We start from the raw sequence: 13,124 nt of genomic DNA on the forward strand, positions 1-13,124 counted from the left end.
CTATCGCTGGTGTTGCAAACAAAAGAACAAAAAAATAACTATTGACTGAAGAGCATGAAGCAACTATATTTATTTTTGCAGAAGAGCGACATGTCAAAACAATCTTATAAACGTGGTATCCCTCATAATTCGTGGCAGTAATCTACGCGGCAAGCAGACAACTCGACTCTGTGATACAGACACAATCTTGGAGTGAGACAAGAATGGGTGACGGACAAGCCGGAAGCGTTATCAACATCAACGGGAGTGCGGGTGGGCAGCTGCCAGCGACAGCGAATTCTCCGACCTTGACGCGAAAGTCTTCTGTAGCGGAACTGCCGCCGGAACTGCGGATCCTGTGCTTTGACCTGACACACTACAACCGGACAACGCAGTTTCTGCTGAGCTGTGCAGGCGTCTTCATACTCTACATACTTTATGGCTATCTGCAGGAGCTCATATTCACAGTGGAGGGATTCAAGCCGTACGGCTGGTTCCTCACGCTCGTCCAGTTCGGATACTACATTGGCTTCGGCTTGGTGGAACGCCGCCTGGAGGCCTACAGGACGGGGAGGCGTTCATTGTGGAACGTTGAGCCAGCGCCACGTTGCATTCCAATGAAAACATACCTGGTTCTGGCTGCTCTGACTTTGGGCACCATGGGCCTGTCCAACTCCAGCCTGGGCTACCTCAATTATCCCACCCAAGTGATTTTCAAGTGCTGCAAGCTGATTCCAGTGCTTGTGGGCAGCATCCTCATACAGGGCAAGCGATATGGACCTCTGGACTTCGCGGCTGCCATCTGCATGTGTATCGGTCTGGCCTGGTTCACTCTGGCCGACTCCCAGATGACACCCAACTTTAATCTCCTGGGCGTGGCCATGATTTCGGGTGCCCTGCTGTGTGATGCGGCCATCGGCAATGTCCAGGAGAAGGCCATGAGGGAGCACAAGGCGCCCAGCAGCGAAGTGGTCTTCTATTCTTATGGATTGGGTTTCGTATATCTCTTTGTGGTCATGCTGATTACTGGCAACTTTTTCAGTGGATTCGCTTTCTGCTTAGAGGTCAGTATAAGCCATTCTCGCGATTATATCAATTCTAACAAGCTCTACGCTTCAGCATCCCCTGCAAACCTTCGGTTATGGGTTCCTATTCAGTCTCTCCGGCTATTTGGGCATACAATTCGTGTTGGCGCTGGTGAGAAGCAGCGGTGCCCCCATAGCTGCGACAGTGACAACCGCTCGCAAGGCTGTGACCATTGCCTTTTCCTTTATGCTCTTTAGCAAACCCTTCACAGTGCAGTGAGTAGAATGGAACAGCCGGTGGTTTCTTCCTACTAACCACACGTATTGCTTCTTTCAGATATCTTTGGTCTGGCCTGGTAGTTGTGGTCGGCATCTATCTCAACGTATACAGCAAAAAGAAAAAACTGACGTTTGCAGACATCCGCTCTAGATTCAAGCAATTCGGCTCCAGGCTGCCTCGTTCGCCAAGTCGCAAATTCCTCATCGAAGTATAATTAGAATACCAAAAATAAGCACGAATTTTGAGTCAAATCGGAACAACCGCCTTCTACACGAAAGCTATGTACTACAATTACTTAATTATATACTATACAAATCAGTTTCGAGTGTCAATTTCTATCTATCCATATCCAACTCCATTACGCGCTTGAAAAGATCCTGCCGTTCCTTGGCGGACTCCACTTGACCCATGAAGCGATCCAAGAACTGCTTCTGATGTTTAATGATGAACTTGTTGCACTGTATAATTGTGGCGCCAATGTACAGCGTGCGGAACTTGGCTCGCAAGTCGCCTATCTGAAACTCCAAGGTGTTGGTGCATGTTTCAAATAATTGGATATTTCACTTACCAGAGTAATCAGCGGTAACATGCTCGACACGAAACGTTGGCCACGATGCACACAGCGTATAACGGCTATTTTGGTGCGTTCATTGCAATATTTAACACGAAATCCTTGCTCTACAACGCCGAGTCCGTAGACTCCATAGTGCTTCTCCACGTTTTGCAGAATGCACTTGGCCAGGATGTGATCCTTCAAATGCAGCGTCTGTTTGGTTGCATAGGGAACAATTTGCACCGCTATGTACCTAGTGGGGGAGAACCGTATTATTTAGCACATTTATTTCTAAAATGGCACTTTATTTACCTATTTTTGATTCGCACCATGTTGCAGCGCAGTGATCGGGGAGCTATCGATACCGAAATATACATTCACATTTTCAAAATACACAGTAAAAATACCGACGAAAATCATTTTCAACGATTTTGATATTCGATTTAATATAAGATGGTTAGATCTTTTAGAACAGAAACTTTAGTTTTATGCTATTGACGAATCAATTATCCACAAGATTGGCGGTGCTCAGGACTTTATTTTATTCGATTGTTTACAAATTAGGATGGAAACCAAACAGGTCACCAAAAAACCAGAACTAAATCGCAAATGAGCGCTGCCAGACGGACAAAAAACCCAGAAAAAAATATATCGGTGTGTTTACGTCAAACGGTTTTTTCTTATCTTTACGACTCTCAAGAGATTGGCTAACAATGGCATTATGCGCAATCTATCTGTTTTGATTATTAACAGAATGCAATCCACGAAAGTCAGCTGTTTTTAAATATGATGTACCAATACTTTATCAGTTATGAGCTGCTTTCTAGTCAATAACCTACATGACTGCCACATGGCATATTCCCACGGTAATCTCTAATTTGTTTGAAATTTTGTGAAAATTGGTTGGTAATGCTCGTTTTAAAGAGAGCTGCCAGACTGCTGGAAACCGATATCTATCGACCTGCGATCTTCAGAGCGAGAGAGAAGGTGCAGTTATATTTAAATAAATGAATGAGAACCAGAGCCGCTGTTCGGTATTGTTGATTGTTAAAGAGCGATCTGTAGGTACGACGCACACAACTTGGCTAATTTGAATGTGTTGATAAACACACACACCAACGCGGAAGAAACACAAACAAAATTCTAAATCACTTTAAAAGTGCCCGTTTTTGGAGTTCAATCAACCAGGTGTGCTGTTTTAAATCAAAACTCCGTCTTTCAAGTGCTAATCAAATTGAGACATTTTCCTAAAAATGTTTTGCCAAATGGGCTGTAAGGGTGGCAAAGTTTTCCAGCTGTTAAGCCTCGTCCCACACAGTGCAAGATCTTGGCAAACCGGTACACGGCCCAAGACGCTTCTCCATATAAACATATATACAGACAACTTCGTACATACACAAGTTTAAACGATTTTGTTGCTTCCAGTGTGCGCATATCAAATTTGTTATCAGTACGCGGTCGACTGTCGTCGGGTTTGGTTTTGTGCAATCCATTAATATAACATTTATTTGACCGCAAAGGTAATTGGAAGCAGCTGGATAGGAAGCCGCAAAATGTCCCAGCAGTCGTCGTACTTTGTGGGTGTGGACGTGGGTACGGGCAGTGCAAGGGCGGCCCTGGTGGCAGCAGACGGCCGAGTGGTGGAACAGGCGGTGCAGGAGATCAAGACTTGGACGCCGGAGCCCCATTACTACGAGCAGTCGACCGAAGACATTTGGTCTGCAATCTGTAAGGTTGTCAAGGTAATAAAGGCGTCTCGCTTGATAACCCCTGGGCGGAGATTAGATTAATAACCGCCCCACCAACCCCCTGACTTTACAGCATGTCATTGCCGGCGTCAATAAGTCACAAGTCAAGGGCATTGGCTTCGACGCCACCTGCTCCTTGGTCGTCCTCGGCCTGAACGGCGTGCCGCTGACAGTCAGCAAGTCCGGTGAGGTGCAGCAAAATGTTATCCTCTGGATGGACCATCGCGCTGACAAGGAGACGGCCGAGATTAACGCCAAGAAGCATCCCCTGCTGCAGTACGTGGGCGGTCAGGTCTCCCTCGAGATGGAGGTGCCGAAGCTGCTGTGGCTGAAGCGGAATCTGTCCAAAACTTATGGCAGCATCTGGCGAGTCTTTGATCTGCCCGATTTCCTCACCTGGCGTGCCACCGGCGTGGACACCCGCTCCCTCTGCTCGGTGGTCTGCAAGTGGAACTACGACGCGGCGGCCAACAGCTGGAACGAGGAGTTCCTCTGTGGCGCGGGACTGCAGGAGTTGACTTTGAACAACTTCCAGAAACTCGGCAGCGATGTGCAGCCGCCTGGCAAGCGCGTAGGCAAAGGTCTCTCCGTGAGCGCTGCCGAGGATCTGGGCTTGTCTGTGGGCACAGTGGTCAGCACTTCGCTGATCGATGCTCATGCCGGAGCTCTGGGTATGTTCGGCTGCCGCGCTGATTGCTCTGCAGATGATGCCGACGATGTGCAGGGGAAAATGGCGCTGATAGCTGGCACCTCCACCTGCCACATGAGCATCACGCGTGAGGCCTGCTTTGCCAAGGGCATCTGGGGACCCTACCAGGATGCCATTATACCCGGCTACTTCCTCAACGAAGGCGGTCAGAGCATTGCCGGCCATCTTCTGGATCATGTGCTGAAGACCCACGAATCCTATGGCGAGCTCAAGCAAAAGCTGGGGGCTGATAAGTATGAGGATGAGCATCAATGAAAAGTATACAATTTAAGGCTATAATCTCTTTCAGAAATATTTACCAGCATCTGAATCAGCTGCTGCCTGAGCTGGCTGCTGCCCGCGGCCTGAGCGATGTGTGTTGCCTCACCCAGGATGTGCACGTCTGGCCGGATCTGCACGGCAATCGCTCGCCCGTTTCCGATCCCACACTGCGTGGCATAGTAGGTGCACCTAGAAATTTGAGTTTATTCTGCTGCTAACCCATCCAAATACCAAATGTTTCCCCTCAGATCACTGGCCTGGATATGACGCGCGGAATTGAATCTCTGGCCATTAAATACCTGTCCTACACTCAAGCCCTGGCTGTAAGCGCGAACTGTGTTGAGATCCAACCTGAATCTATTCTAATACTTCGCTGTTTTCAGTACGGAACGCGTCACATTATCGAAAACTTGTATCAGCACCAGCGGGCACCGTTCCAGACTCTGCTGTTCTGTGGCGGTCTGGCCAAGAATCCGCTGTATGTGCAATGCCATGCTGACATCTGCAACTTGCCCGCACTGATACCGGATGAACAGGAAATGGTGCTGGTCGGTGCTGCTGCCCTGGGAGCTGCAGCCGCTGGTCACTTTGATAGTCTCGAGGTGAGTGGCACAATCTACCGCCTGTATCTACGAACTCTAAGCATATGCCTCCCTATAGAGCGCCTCGAAAGCCATGGGTGGCACTGGACAGCTGTTGGAGCCTAATCGCCACACCGTGGAGTTTCACAATCGCAAGTACAAAGTGTTCCTACAGCTGCTGGAGCATCAGCGGCAGTACCGGAGCATTATGAACGGAGGGGAGGCTGCTGTTTAAAATGTGTCAACACTATAATAATTTGTAATTATATGCTGTACATTGCATAGGTACACGTGATTTCTTTCGGCTCTATCGGGGTTTAAGCAATGAAGGCAGCCGACCTGGAGACGATTTTTCCCCGACACACGGGGCACTGGGTGGCAATGTGCGGAGAGCAATCCTCGCACAGGCACACATGGCCGCAGGGCAGTAAAATGATCTGAAAGGCATTGCCAACATGTTATCCGGTTAGAAAATCTCTGCATTGGCATCCACTCACCTCTTTGGGGTTGGTTACACAGACGACGCAGAGCTGATCCTCGGATAGTGTCAGCGGACGACTGCGTGCACGGCGTTCACGTCGCTCTGCTTCCAGGCGTTTGTGTATTCTAGCCTCCTCCTGCTGCTGCTTTCTCTTGCGGTATAACTTTTTAACTATGAGGCCGATCAGAATGGCTGACACGGCGCCACAAAAGGTAATCTTCAAGCTGTAAAGAGTTTCATTTATAGACGCTATTCGTAAGAGGGGTGTGTCCTTACATCGATGTCCATTTGGCATCCTCAAATCGCTGTACAATCGCGGATTTTGTGGCGGTGGTCAAAAAGAGTCCTCCCTCCTGTGACGGCTGCATGCGCAATGTGTTGCCGTCCACCTCCAGCTTGCCGATGGCTGTCAGAAAGCTGCCCTCGCGCAGAACTTCCTCCGTGGTCTGCAGGCCCTTCTGTCGCACGCCAGTGAAGAAGCCAAAGATGTGGTCAAAGGCTGACAGTGATGAGGGCTCGTAGCTGTCGTAGACAACGTCCACATCCAGCACAGATGCGTTCAGTGCGTCCACAATCTCCACACCATGCTGCTGATTGCGCAACTCGAAGGGCATCTCATTGGCAGACGTGTGCAGCAGCCTGCGCTGCTCCATCCAGAAGCCGGCAAAGCCTCGGGCCACCCGGTGCTCGTGCAGCTTCACGATCTGCAGGACACCGCTAACACTGGGCACCAGCGTGCTGCGCAGGGGCACGCCCATGGGCGTAACAGTGCCTCGGATCACCGCATATGGTATGCTTTTGTCCACTTTCCGTTCCACAATGGATCTCAGATTCCCGTCGATATTGTATTGCGGCGCACTCTACGATTAACCAATGGGTAAACATGTGCTTCTGATGATGCAATTGTGCCCTTACCTTTAACAGTCGTGTAACCTTCTTGTTGTGCATATATTCTCGCACGCATAGGCCTAAAATAACCAGATCCACTCCGAGTCCCACACATTCGTTTAAAATATTCATTTTCGGTAATATTTGTAATTCGATTTGGATTTTAGGTTGTTTTTGACTAGCAAGCTGGGATCATAACACTAAACACATAATTTAAGCCGGCAGGCTAGTCAATTATTAACGAATTTTACTAGTTTTGAGTTCACCCTTTGATTAGATTTGTTTATAAAATAAGATTTTTTTAGGGAGGCGCTAAATTGTAGCAAAAAATATTCACAGTCTACTCTGCCTATAGATAATCAGCTGTTGGTCCCATATGGCTGCAGTGTTGTGAAACATCAAATATATACAATCCAAAGTAAAAATCGGAGAAATTATTGATGGCAGAATCTCTGGGTGTTTATAAAGCAAAATGAACGGCCTGGACAAATGCCGCGTTTGTTCCTGCACCATTGAGTACAAGAAGGAGGCGTACAACTTGCTGGAACTGTCCGAAGTGGCCGCAATGTTCACCGCCTGCACAGATTTGTTGGTGGATCCGCGGGAGGACTTCTTGCCCAGCGAGCTGTGCTCTTGCTGCTACGAGGAGCTGCAGAAGTGCCATTCGTTCCGAGAACTCTGCATAAAGGCGGACACCAGATGGCGCTTGCTGAAAGGGTTATCTGAGAAGGAGTTCGATGATGTGGATGACATGCCGCTCTGCACATTGCAGTGCACGACGAGCCCCGGCCCCCCCATTGAAGCCACCGAGATGGTGCTAGTCGATGGAAGTTTCCGAGAGGAAAAACCGTGCCAAATATTGAGGAACGAAAGTAAGGAGAAGGTGAAGAAAAAGGCGGGAAAAAGGACGAAGGTAAAGGAAAAGGAGGTGAGTGGGAAATCCATTGAAGAATCTCAACATTTGATTTATAAGAACAAATTTCCTGATCGTTGTGTGCAGGGTGCGGGCTGCAAGTGCGAGACCTGCTCGAAAGAGTTTGTCGATGAGGGTCGCCTGCAGGCGCACATGCGAGAGCACGATGGCCACCTGCTCTTTCCCTGCACGGAGCCTGGCTGTGACAAGAGCTTCAGTCGACTGCAGGACCTTAATGTACACCTGAGGGAGCACAATGGCACGGGCACGTGGTACACCTGCGACCAGGAGGGCTGCAGCAAGAGCTACCGCCACAAGGGCACCCTAGTGATGCACAAACGCCAGAGTCATGGAATAGGACCGAAACTCAAATTGCACGTGTGTGAGTTCTGCGGCAGAGTCTTGAAGAGTCTGGCAGCCCTCAACCACCATCGGTTCACGCACAAGGATAAGCTGGTGAAGCCGTATGCCTGCGAGGAGCCTGGCTGCTCTGTACGCTTCCTCAGCGAAGAGAAACTCAAGGTGCACATGATGCGGCACAGGGGCATCAAGAACTTCACGTGTCCCCACTGTGGCGCCAAGAAAACAACAAAGAACGAGCTGAAGCTGCACATCAACTATCACACGCTGGAGCGCACCTGGCCCTGCCCGCACTGCCCCAAGGTGTGCAACAGCTCCACCAGCAGAAAGATGCACATACGCACGAACCACGAGAAGACCAAGAGTTATGCCTGCAGCATCTGTGACAAGAGATTCACCAAGCCGGACACGCGCAAGTATCACGAGTTGACGCACACCGGCGAGCGGAACTTCGGGTGTGCAGTGTGTGGCAAGCGTTTCGTTCAGCCTACGGCGCTTCGCACCCATCGAAAAATCCATGAGCGGGATCAGGCTAAGACGCCTCCTGGTAAAGATATCGAATTCTGATTTGAATTTAAGTTTTATTATTGTTATTTGCAAAAGTCGCCAAATAAATCACGTTGCAATTACGTTTTGCAACACGGTAGGAGTAGTACTGCAAAATGCCAAACATAAGCAAAACCAAAGCAAAGAAGCGGCTTCATATTTAATGAAATTGCGTCTCGGGGAAAAAAGGAACCGTGTAAATGAACAAATTGGAGGCTACACAGTTTCTACATATAAACTACACAGGGTTGAAATTCCAGTCATCATCCGATATTTGTTCACGCAATCGATATAAGAAGTTTCAAGGTGTGTTAGCTAGAGAGGGGCATACCAGAGAGCGCGAATTTCAAATCCTTCACCAGAATCCTCTGGGAAGGAATAACTTTTGTGACCACATTTGTAACTCATATCAATATTTAATCATTGCACGGTGATAATGGATTTAGTTATGTGAAAAAGACCTAACAGCCACATGCGACAGCTCAGGGCTTTCCAATGATATTGTCAATTGTGAATAGCGTCGTCTTTGAACGACTGGTTGGGGCTGCTGTGGAGCTGGTAGTGGGTGCTGTAGCCGGTTCGCTGGGCATTAGATGCTGGAGCCCCCGGAATGCATCGCTCAGCCCAGGGAGCCTGCGGTTGAGGGTCGGCGTAAAGGCGCTCGGGGAATGTAGCTCGTCGTGCAGGGCTGCCGCACTGTCCGGAACGCACTGAGCTGCTGTCCTGCTGGAGCTGGAGCACGGACTGTCCGTGGAGGCATCTCCATCCACATCGCCGTCTGCGTTTGATTCTCTAACCGCCGTGGAGACGCCTGGCAGTTGCCGCACCCCACTTGCCTCGCCGTTGAAGAGACTATTGAAGCCGAGCGATACGGAGAGGTACTGACGGTGCAGATCCGTGATGCGATCCGAGTAGTTGGGCCGCTCATTGCAGAAGATGTCAAAGTCGTTCAGCGAATCGCCGGGTGATCTGATCTCCGCCGTGCTGCTGCTGCCATCCGTAGCATCCTGGGGGAATTAATAAACTAATTGGCATCCACATCCATGCAGCCTTACCTTACCTGGCCCGCATCCCGCTCATAGCGACTGGCATTGTTGCAGTGCCGCTGTCTGCGTGTGCGACGCCGTCGGTAGTTTCCCTGCTCGAACATGTCCGAGGCGGAGGCGTCCAGCATCCAGTAGCTGCCCTTGCCGGCGCTGTCATTGTCATCGATGGTGTTCTTGTCCCGCGGCACCTTCACAAAGCAATCGTTCAGCGAAAGATTGTGCCGGATGGAGTTCTGCCAGCCCTGCTTGTTCTCCCGATAGTACGGGAATCTATTTGAATCAAAGGGGAAAATTGATAATCAATATTTAAGCTACACCAAAGTGAAATGGTTTTAATCATGAAAAAGCGATCTTAAATTCTCTTTTCAGCTATGACACGGGTTTTCTTTTACGTTTTTCAGACCTTCCTTATAAGAAGCAATCATTTTATTGCCAAGCTACCACAAAGATAAATTAAATAAATATCTGCCTTAATTATACCAGTAATCCTTTGCCCCATTTTGTGTACGAAATCATGCGCCAAAGAATGAAACAACTCGAAAATGTACGCTCAATATTTCAGCGATATAGTCCCAGATTATGCCAATGCTTTTTCAACTGTTTTGAAAGCGTTTCCACATGCGTTCGGATATATATTTCCATATATTTTTGGTGTCTTCTAATTATATATAAATGGGGAATGCCGGGCAGTGTTTATCTTTGCATTATTGACTTAGGCGACTGCCAACTAAAATGATTCGAATGTTCAAGGAACTTTTAGTCTCTTTTATAAATGAAGTAATTTATAGGCAGTGGAAACTTGCCTATAAGTTAAGGTACATCCTTTTTGTTCAACTTACTTATCCATGATGAACTTGTAGATGCCGCTGAGAGTCAGCCGCTGATTGGGCGCACTGCTGATGGCCATCGCAATGAGCGCAATGTAGGAGAACGGCGGCTTCTCCGGCCGATGGGTGTTGTGCAGAAAGGATATGGGCAGCGTCCAGATATTGTTGTGCAGCGCCAGGAAGCTATCGATGCCCTGGTAGTAGAAGGCCGATGGAAACGAGCTGCACATGAGGCTATCGATGCCGACGGCACTCGGACCAAGCGGATTGGCATTGCTGCGAAGATACTCGGGATTGGCCAGCAGGGAGTTGACCAGCTCCTCGTTGTCCGGCAGCACCGAACCATTCGAATAGCAGGACGGCAACATTTTTGAAGGTAATCCTTAGAACTTTGGTTTAACCTTCTTCACACTTTCTTTGAATCACTTTCGGGACTTTTATTGGCGCACTAGCAGGACTCACACTTCACTTTCGTGTTGGCTTTGTTTTAGTACCTTGATCCCGCTTTTCAGTGCCATAAAACATCCGAAGTTCCGTGCAGTGCGAGCGCGACTATTCGTTGCGTCAGCCAAGCAGTCCGATCGACAAATGAATGGACTTTGTGGGCTGCCTACGGCTACGCAGAGATGCTCGCACGTACAATAGATCTCACTTGTAATTCCTCAGCGAGAGTCTCTCTGCATGTGTGTGTGAGTGTGCTGGACTATAAATACGTATTATATCCACACATGTTTGAGTTCCTAGAAAGAACGAGCCAGAGAGACTAAGTCTCGAGGTAGAGCAGCAGTCAGGGATCAATCATGACTTAGGGGAAGGACTTAATGTACTCGATAATTACCAAAGATCACAGCATTACAGTGTTGGTTTCATCAATGGAAATAGCTATTAGTTAGATATATTTCTCCGCAGTTAAGTGTTTTATTTTCCATAGCCAACCAACTGCATTCATCTGTTTGGCTGGATCTTCAGAATGGTGGGCGTTTCTCCCAGCTCGTTCCATGTTTATTTACGGAGAGATGTTCACGGCGAGACTCGCTTCTCATTTGCCAGACTTTTCCGCAGTGGGAGGAGCCAAGATCTCTTTCAGCGTGTGAGTGTCCGAATGTTTTCAATGTGTTTACAATTATATGGAAAATATGATTTTTCAACAAATGAAAATTCAGCAGGGCCACACAAATGATTTTTGGCTAAATGCAACAGCTAGAAGAAGGTTTTATGTTGGCTGTTTGTTGGATATATGTCTGATATGCAAGAAAAAGGATATATCAAATCCAGCAGACATCCCCAGAATGTTTTAACAAACAAAGCTCTAAGGGAAGAAGTGCCCAGGCTCAATTGGTTTATAAACATTTAGCTGTGGCAAACATTACTCTAATCACAATGCACATATTTCCCGGGAAGTACTTTAAATACAACACCCGATTATGCACAGCAGCGGGGCGTAAGAGCAAGATAATGACAGGAGAGATGCCGTTTATCTCCGTTTAGCCTCCTGACATTGCTATCTGTTTGAATTTCCTTTTGCATTTTTACGACTCTTCATAGAGAGAGAGCAAGAGCAAAGAGTAAAGTACGCAATTTTTGAGACGAAAGTCTTGGGGTATATCTTGAAAGGTCGTAAAATAATTGTGTATACATTTCAAACAGGACTAGGATCGATTTTTACGATCGTTCAGTTCTCAAGTAGAAAGCAGAGATCATTTGAAAGAAATAAAAACAATGAATACAAATACAAGTAGGCAAAACGGAGCACCCCACCACATACAGATGAGTGCGGGGCATGCCGAAAGATCAATTGAAGTTGCAGCAAGCAGCCAGCAGCAAGCAGCAAGCAGCAAGCAGTTGAGATCCCACATGTGTGGAAGATGCCACAAAGGATTTTTCACGCTCTCTCTCGCTTTATTCAAATTTTACGATCGCTTACCGCTGGAAAAATGGGCCATAAAACAATGGGTTATCCTATGCCCCCGACTGATCCTACAACCCACTCCTCCTACTCCGCCGCCACACATTGAGAGATGTCGCTGGTCCCCAGCTCGCCTATGTTTTGGTTGATTATTTTTAGATCTATGCTGGGAATAGTATTGGAAACAAATATTGTTTTTTATGGCTCAGCTCAGATCGGTACTGAATCTGTGTGCCAAAGACAAAACAATAAGAAAAGTCTGAAAAAACAGTGTTTTCTTTTTGCTTTTTGCTTTTCCATTTTCCTTTTGACGGATCGGTCGCGTTAAGCCATAAAACGCCGCTCCTCTTGTTTGTTTAGTTCCCGTTCCCGGTCCCGTGTCCCGTGCCCAACCGCAACTTAATCGTTATGGTTATAGTTTAGTGCGTGACTACTCGGTGGGTCTGCTTGATTTATGGAGTGACTGGCGATGCCACCCCTGGATCACATCACATCTGCATCGAGTGTGTGTCGCGGGGGCAATCAACACCTTGTCAAAATATGATTTGCTCACTCAACACTCGCGCTTGGAGCACATCCCGTCTCATTCCATCTCTAGATGGAATCTTCAGATCAAAGACAACAAATCATCGATCAGCACGGATTTGTGGCCTGTGCTCAACAACAGGCGATTTGTCAAAATTGAATGGGTCTCTCCCCCATAGACATGGGAACATTAACATCTAGTAGAGCCTATTTATAAGCGCCGTAAAATGCAGCACCGGGTCCGGGCTATTAGGTGCGTGTTGTTGTTTGACAACAAATACAAGGACCGCAGCGCTCCGCACAGCTCTCGGCTCGCATCTCCGCTGTGCGTTCGTTACACATCATTGACAGCAAATTATCCACATTACCTGAATTGTCAGACCGGTCGCCCATTAGCCATTACGGCGGTGTGAACGTGACCTTTGGTGGCCATTAAATGGCACACTTTGAGTCAAACACAACGCAGCGCATTCGCTGCTAGCCGTACGAGTCCCGA

At 48.0% G+C, this 13,124-nt stretch overlaps 6 protein-coding genes across 6 annotated transcripts; 3 read left to right on the forward strand and 3 right to left on the reverse strand.

Annotated features, from left to right (window-relative positions):
• Positions 1 to 42: 42 nt before the first annotated feature.
• On the forward strand, positions 43 to 1,602 carry LOC117587259 (adenosine 3'-phospho 5'-phosphosulfate transporter 2). Its single transcript, XM_034277833.1, has 3 exons — positions 43 to 1,043; positions 1,099 to 1,280; positions 1,342 to 1,602. Exons 1-3 carry the CDS (start codon positions 204 to 206, stop codon positions 1,496 to 1,498), a joined length of 1,179 nt encoding a protein of 392 aa, XP_034133724.1. The 5' UTR covers positions 43 to 203; the 3' UTR covers positions 1,499 to 1,602.
• On the reverse strand, positions 1,530 to 2,225 carry LOC117587262. The gene is made up of 3 exons (XM_034277836.1): positions 2,150 to 2,225; positions 1,853 to 2,090; positions 1,530 to 1,799 (listed from the first exon to the last, which is right to left on the reverse strand). Exons 1-3 carry the CDS (start codon positions 2,212 to 2,214, stop codon positions 1,620 to 1,622), a joined length of 483 nt encoding a protein of 160 aa, XP_034133727.1. The 5' UTR covers positions 2,215 to 2,225; the 3' UTR covers positions 1,530 to 1,619.
• A 1,068-nt stretch (positions 2,226 to 3,293) lies between these two features.
• On the forward strand, positions 3,294 to 5,424 carry LOC117587256 (FGGY carbohydrate kinase domain-containing protein). The gene is made up of 6 exons (XM_034277829.1): positions 3,294 to 3,579; positions 3,659 to 4,527; positions 4,584 to 4,734; positions 4,804 to 4,878; positions 4,939 to 5,157; positions 5,216 to 5,424. The coding sequence occupies exons 1-6, from the start codon at positions 3,391 to 3,393 to the stop codon at positions 5,369 to 5,371; spliced, it is 1,659 nt and encodes a 552-aa protein (XP_034133720.1). The 5' UTR covers positions 3,294 to 3,390; the 3' UTR covers positions 5,372 to 5,424.
• Positions 5,362 to 6,778, reverse strand: LOC117587261 (mitochondrial E3 ubiquitin protein ligase 1). The gene is made up of 4 exons (XM_034277835.1): positions 6,533 to 6,778; positions 5,894 to 6,477; positions 5,634 to 5,841; positions 5,362 to 5,573 (listed from the first exon to the last, which is right to left on the reverse strand). Exons 1-4 carry the CDS (start codon positions 6,635 to 6,637, stop codon positions 5,454 to 5,456), a joined length of 1,017 nt encoding a protein of 338 aa, XP_034133726.1. The 5' UTR covers positions 6,638 to 6,778; the 3' UTR covers positions 5,362 to 5,453.
• Positions 6,779 to 6,874: 96 nt separating this feature from the next.
• Positions 6,875 to 8,430, forward strand: LOC117587257 (oocyte zinc finger protein XlCOF6-like). The gene is made up of 2 exons (XM_034277830.1): positions 6,875 to 7,433; positions 7,506 to 8,430. Exons 1-2 carry the CDS (start codon positions 6,978 to 6,980, stop codon positions 8,343 to 8,345), a joined length of 1,296 nt encoding a protein of 431 aa, XP_034133721.1. The 5' UTR covers positions 6,875 to 6,977; the 3' UTR covers positions 8,346 to 8,430.
• LOC117587260 (fork head domain-containing protein FD2) lies at positions 8,308 to 10,805 on the reverse strand. Its single transcript, XM_034277834.1, has 3 exons — positions 10,210 to 10,805; positions 9,385 to 9,640; positions 8,308 to 9,331 (listed from the first exon to the last, which is right to left on the reverse strand). Exons 1-3 carry the CDS (start codon positions 10,563 to 10,565, stop codon positions 8,807 to 8,809), a joined length of 1,137 nt encoding a protein of 378 aa, XP_034133725.1. The 5' UTR covers positions 10,566 to 10,805; the 3' UTR covers positions 8,308 to 8,806.
• Between the last annotated feature and the right edge of the window lie 2,319 nt (positions 10,806 to 13,124).

This window comes from Drosophila guanche, unplaced genomic scaffold (genome assembly GCF_900245975.1).
Source record: "Drosophila guanche unplaced genomic scaffold, DGUA_6, whole genome shotgun sequence".
NCBI lineage: Eukaryota > Metazoa > Arthropoda > Insecta > Diptera > Drosophilidae > Drosophila > Drosophila guanche.

What these genes read in the sequence shown, in the direction of transcription:
- LOC117587259 (XM_034277833.1), top strand. Translation starts at nt 204, where the DNA reads ATGGGTGACGGACAAGCCGGAAGCGTTATCAACATCAACGGGAGTGCG. An exon ending in GATTCGCTTTCTGCTTAGAG is followed by an intron (nt 1,044 to 1,098) that starts GTCAGTATAAGC and finishes TCTACGCTTCAG; the next exon opens with CATCCCCTGCAAACCTTCGG. An exon ending in AGCAAACCCTTCACAGTGCA is followed by an intron (nt 1,281 to 1,341) that starts GTGAGTAGAATG and finishes TGCTTCTTTCAG; the next exon opens with ATATCTTTGGTCTGGCCTGG.
- LOC117587260 (XM_034277834.1), bottom strand. Translation starts at nt 10,565, where the DNA reads ATGTTGCCGTCCTGCTATTCGAATGGTTCGGTGCTGCCGGACAACGAG. An exon ending in TACAAGTTCATCATGGATAA is followed by an intron (nt 9,641 to 10,209) that starts GTAAGTTGAACA and finishes TGATTCAAATAG; the next exon opens with ATTCCCGTACTATCGGGAGA. An exon ending in ATGAGCGGGATGCGGGCCAG is followed by an intron (nt 9,332 to 9,384) that starts GTAAGGTAAGGC and finishes TAATTCCCCCAG; the next exon opens with GATGCTACGGATGGCAGCAG.
- LOC117587257 (XM_034277830.1), top strand. Translation starts at nt 6,978, where the DNA reads ATGAACGGCCTGGACAAATGCCGCGTTTGTTCCTGCACCATTGAGTAC. An exon ending in CGAAGGTAAAGGAAAAGGAG is followed by an intron (nt 7,434 to 7,505) that starts GTGAGTGGGAAA and finishes CGTTGTGTGCAG; the next exon opens with GGTGCGGGCTGCAAGTGCGA.
- LOC117587262 (XM_034277836.1), bottom strand. Translation starts at nt 2,214, where the DNA reads ATGTATATTTCGGTATCGATAGCTCCCCGATCACTGCGCTGCAACATG. An exon ending in ATGGTGCGAATCAAAAATAG is followed by an intron (nt 2,091 to 2,149) that starts GTAAATAAAGTG and finishes CTCCCCCACTAG; the next exon opens with GTACATAGCGGTGCAAATTG. An exon ending in TGTTACCGCTGATTACTCTG is followed by an intron (nt 1,800 to 1,852) that starts GTAAGTGAAATA and finishes TTGGAGTTTCAG; the next exon opens with ATAGGCGACTTGCGAGCCAA.
- LOC117587256 (XM_034277829.1), top strand. Translation starts at nt 3,391, where the DNA reads ATGTCCCAGCAGTCGTCGTACTTTGTGGGTGTGGACGTGGGTACGGGC. An exon ending in ATCCCACACTGCGTGGCATA is followed by an intron (nt 4,735 to 4,803) that starts GTAGGTGCACCT and finishes GTTTCCCCTCAG; the next exon opens with ATCACTGGCCTGGATATGAC. An exon ending in CCTACACTCAAGCCCTGGCT is followed by an intron (nt 4,879 to 4,938) that starts GTAAGCGCGAAC and finishes CGCTGTTTTCAG; the next exon opens with TACGGAACGCGTCACATTAT.
- LOC117587261 (XM_034277835.1), bottom strand. Translation starts at nt 6,637, where the DNA reads ATGAATATTTTAAACGAATGTGTGGGACTCGGAGTGGATCTGGTTATT. An exon ending in AGGTTACACGACTGTTAAAG is followed by an intron (nt 6,478 to 6,532) that starts GTAAGGGCACAA and finishes GGTTAATCGTAG; the next exon opens with AGTGCGCCGCAATACAATAT. An exon ending in GTGTAACCAACCCCAAAGAG is followed by an intron (nt 5,574 to 5,633) that starts GTGAGTGGATGC and finishes AATGCCTTTCAG; the next exon opens with ATCATTTTACTGCCCTGCGG.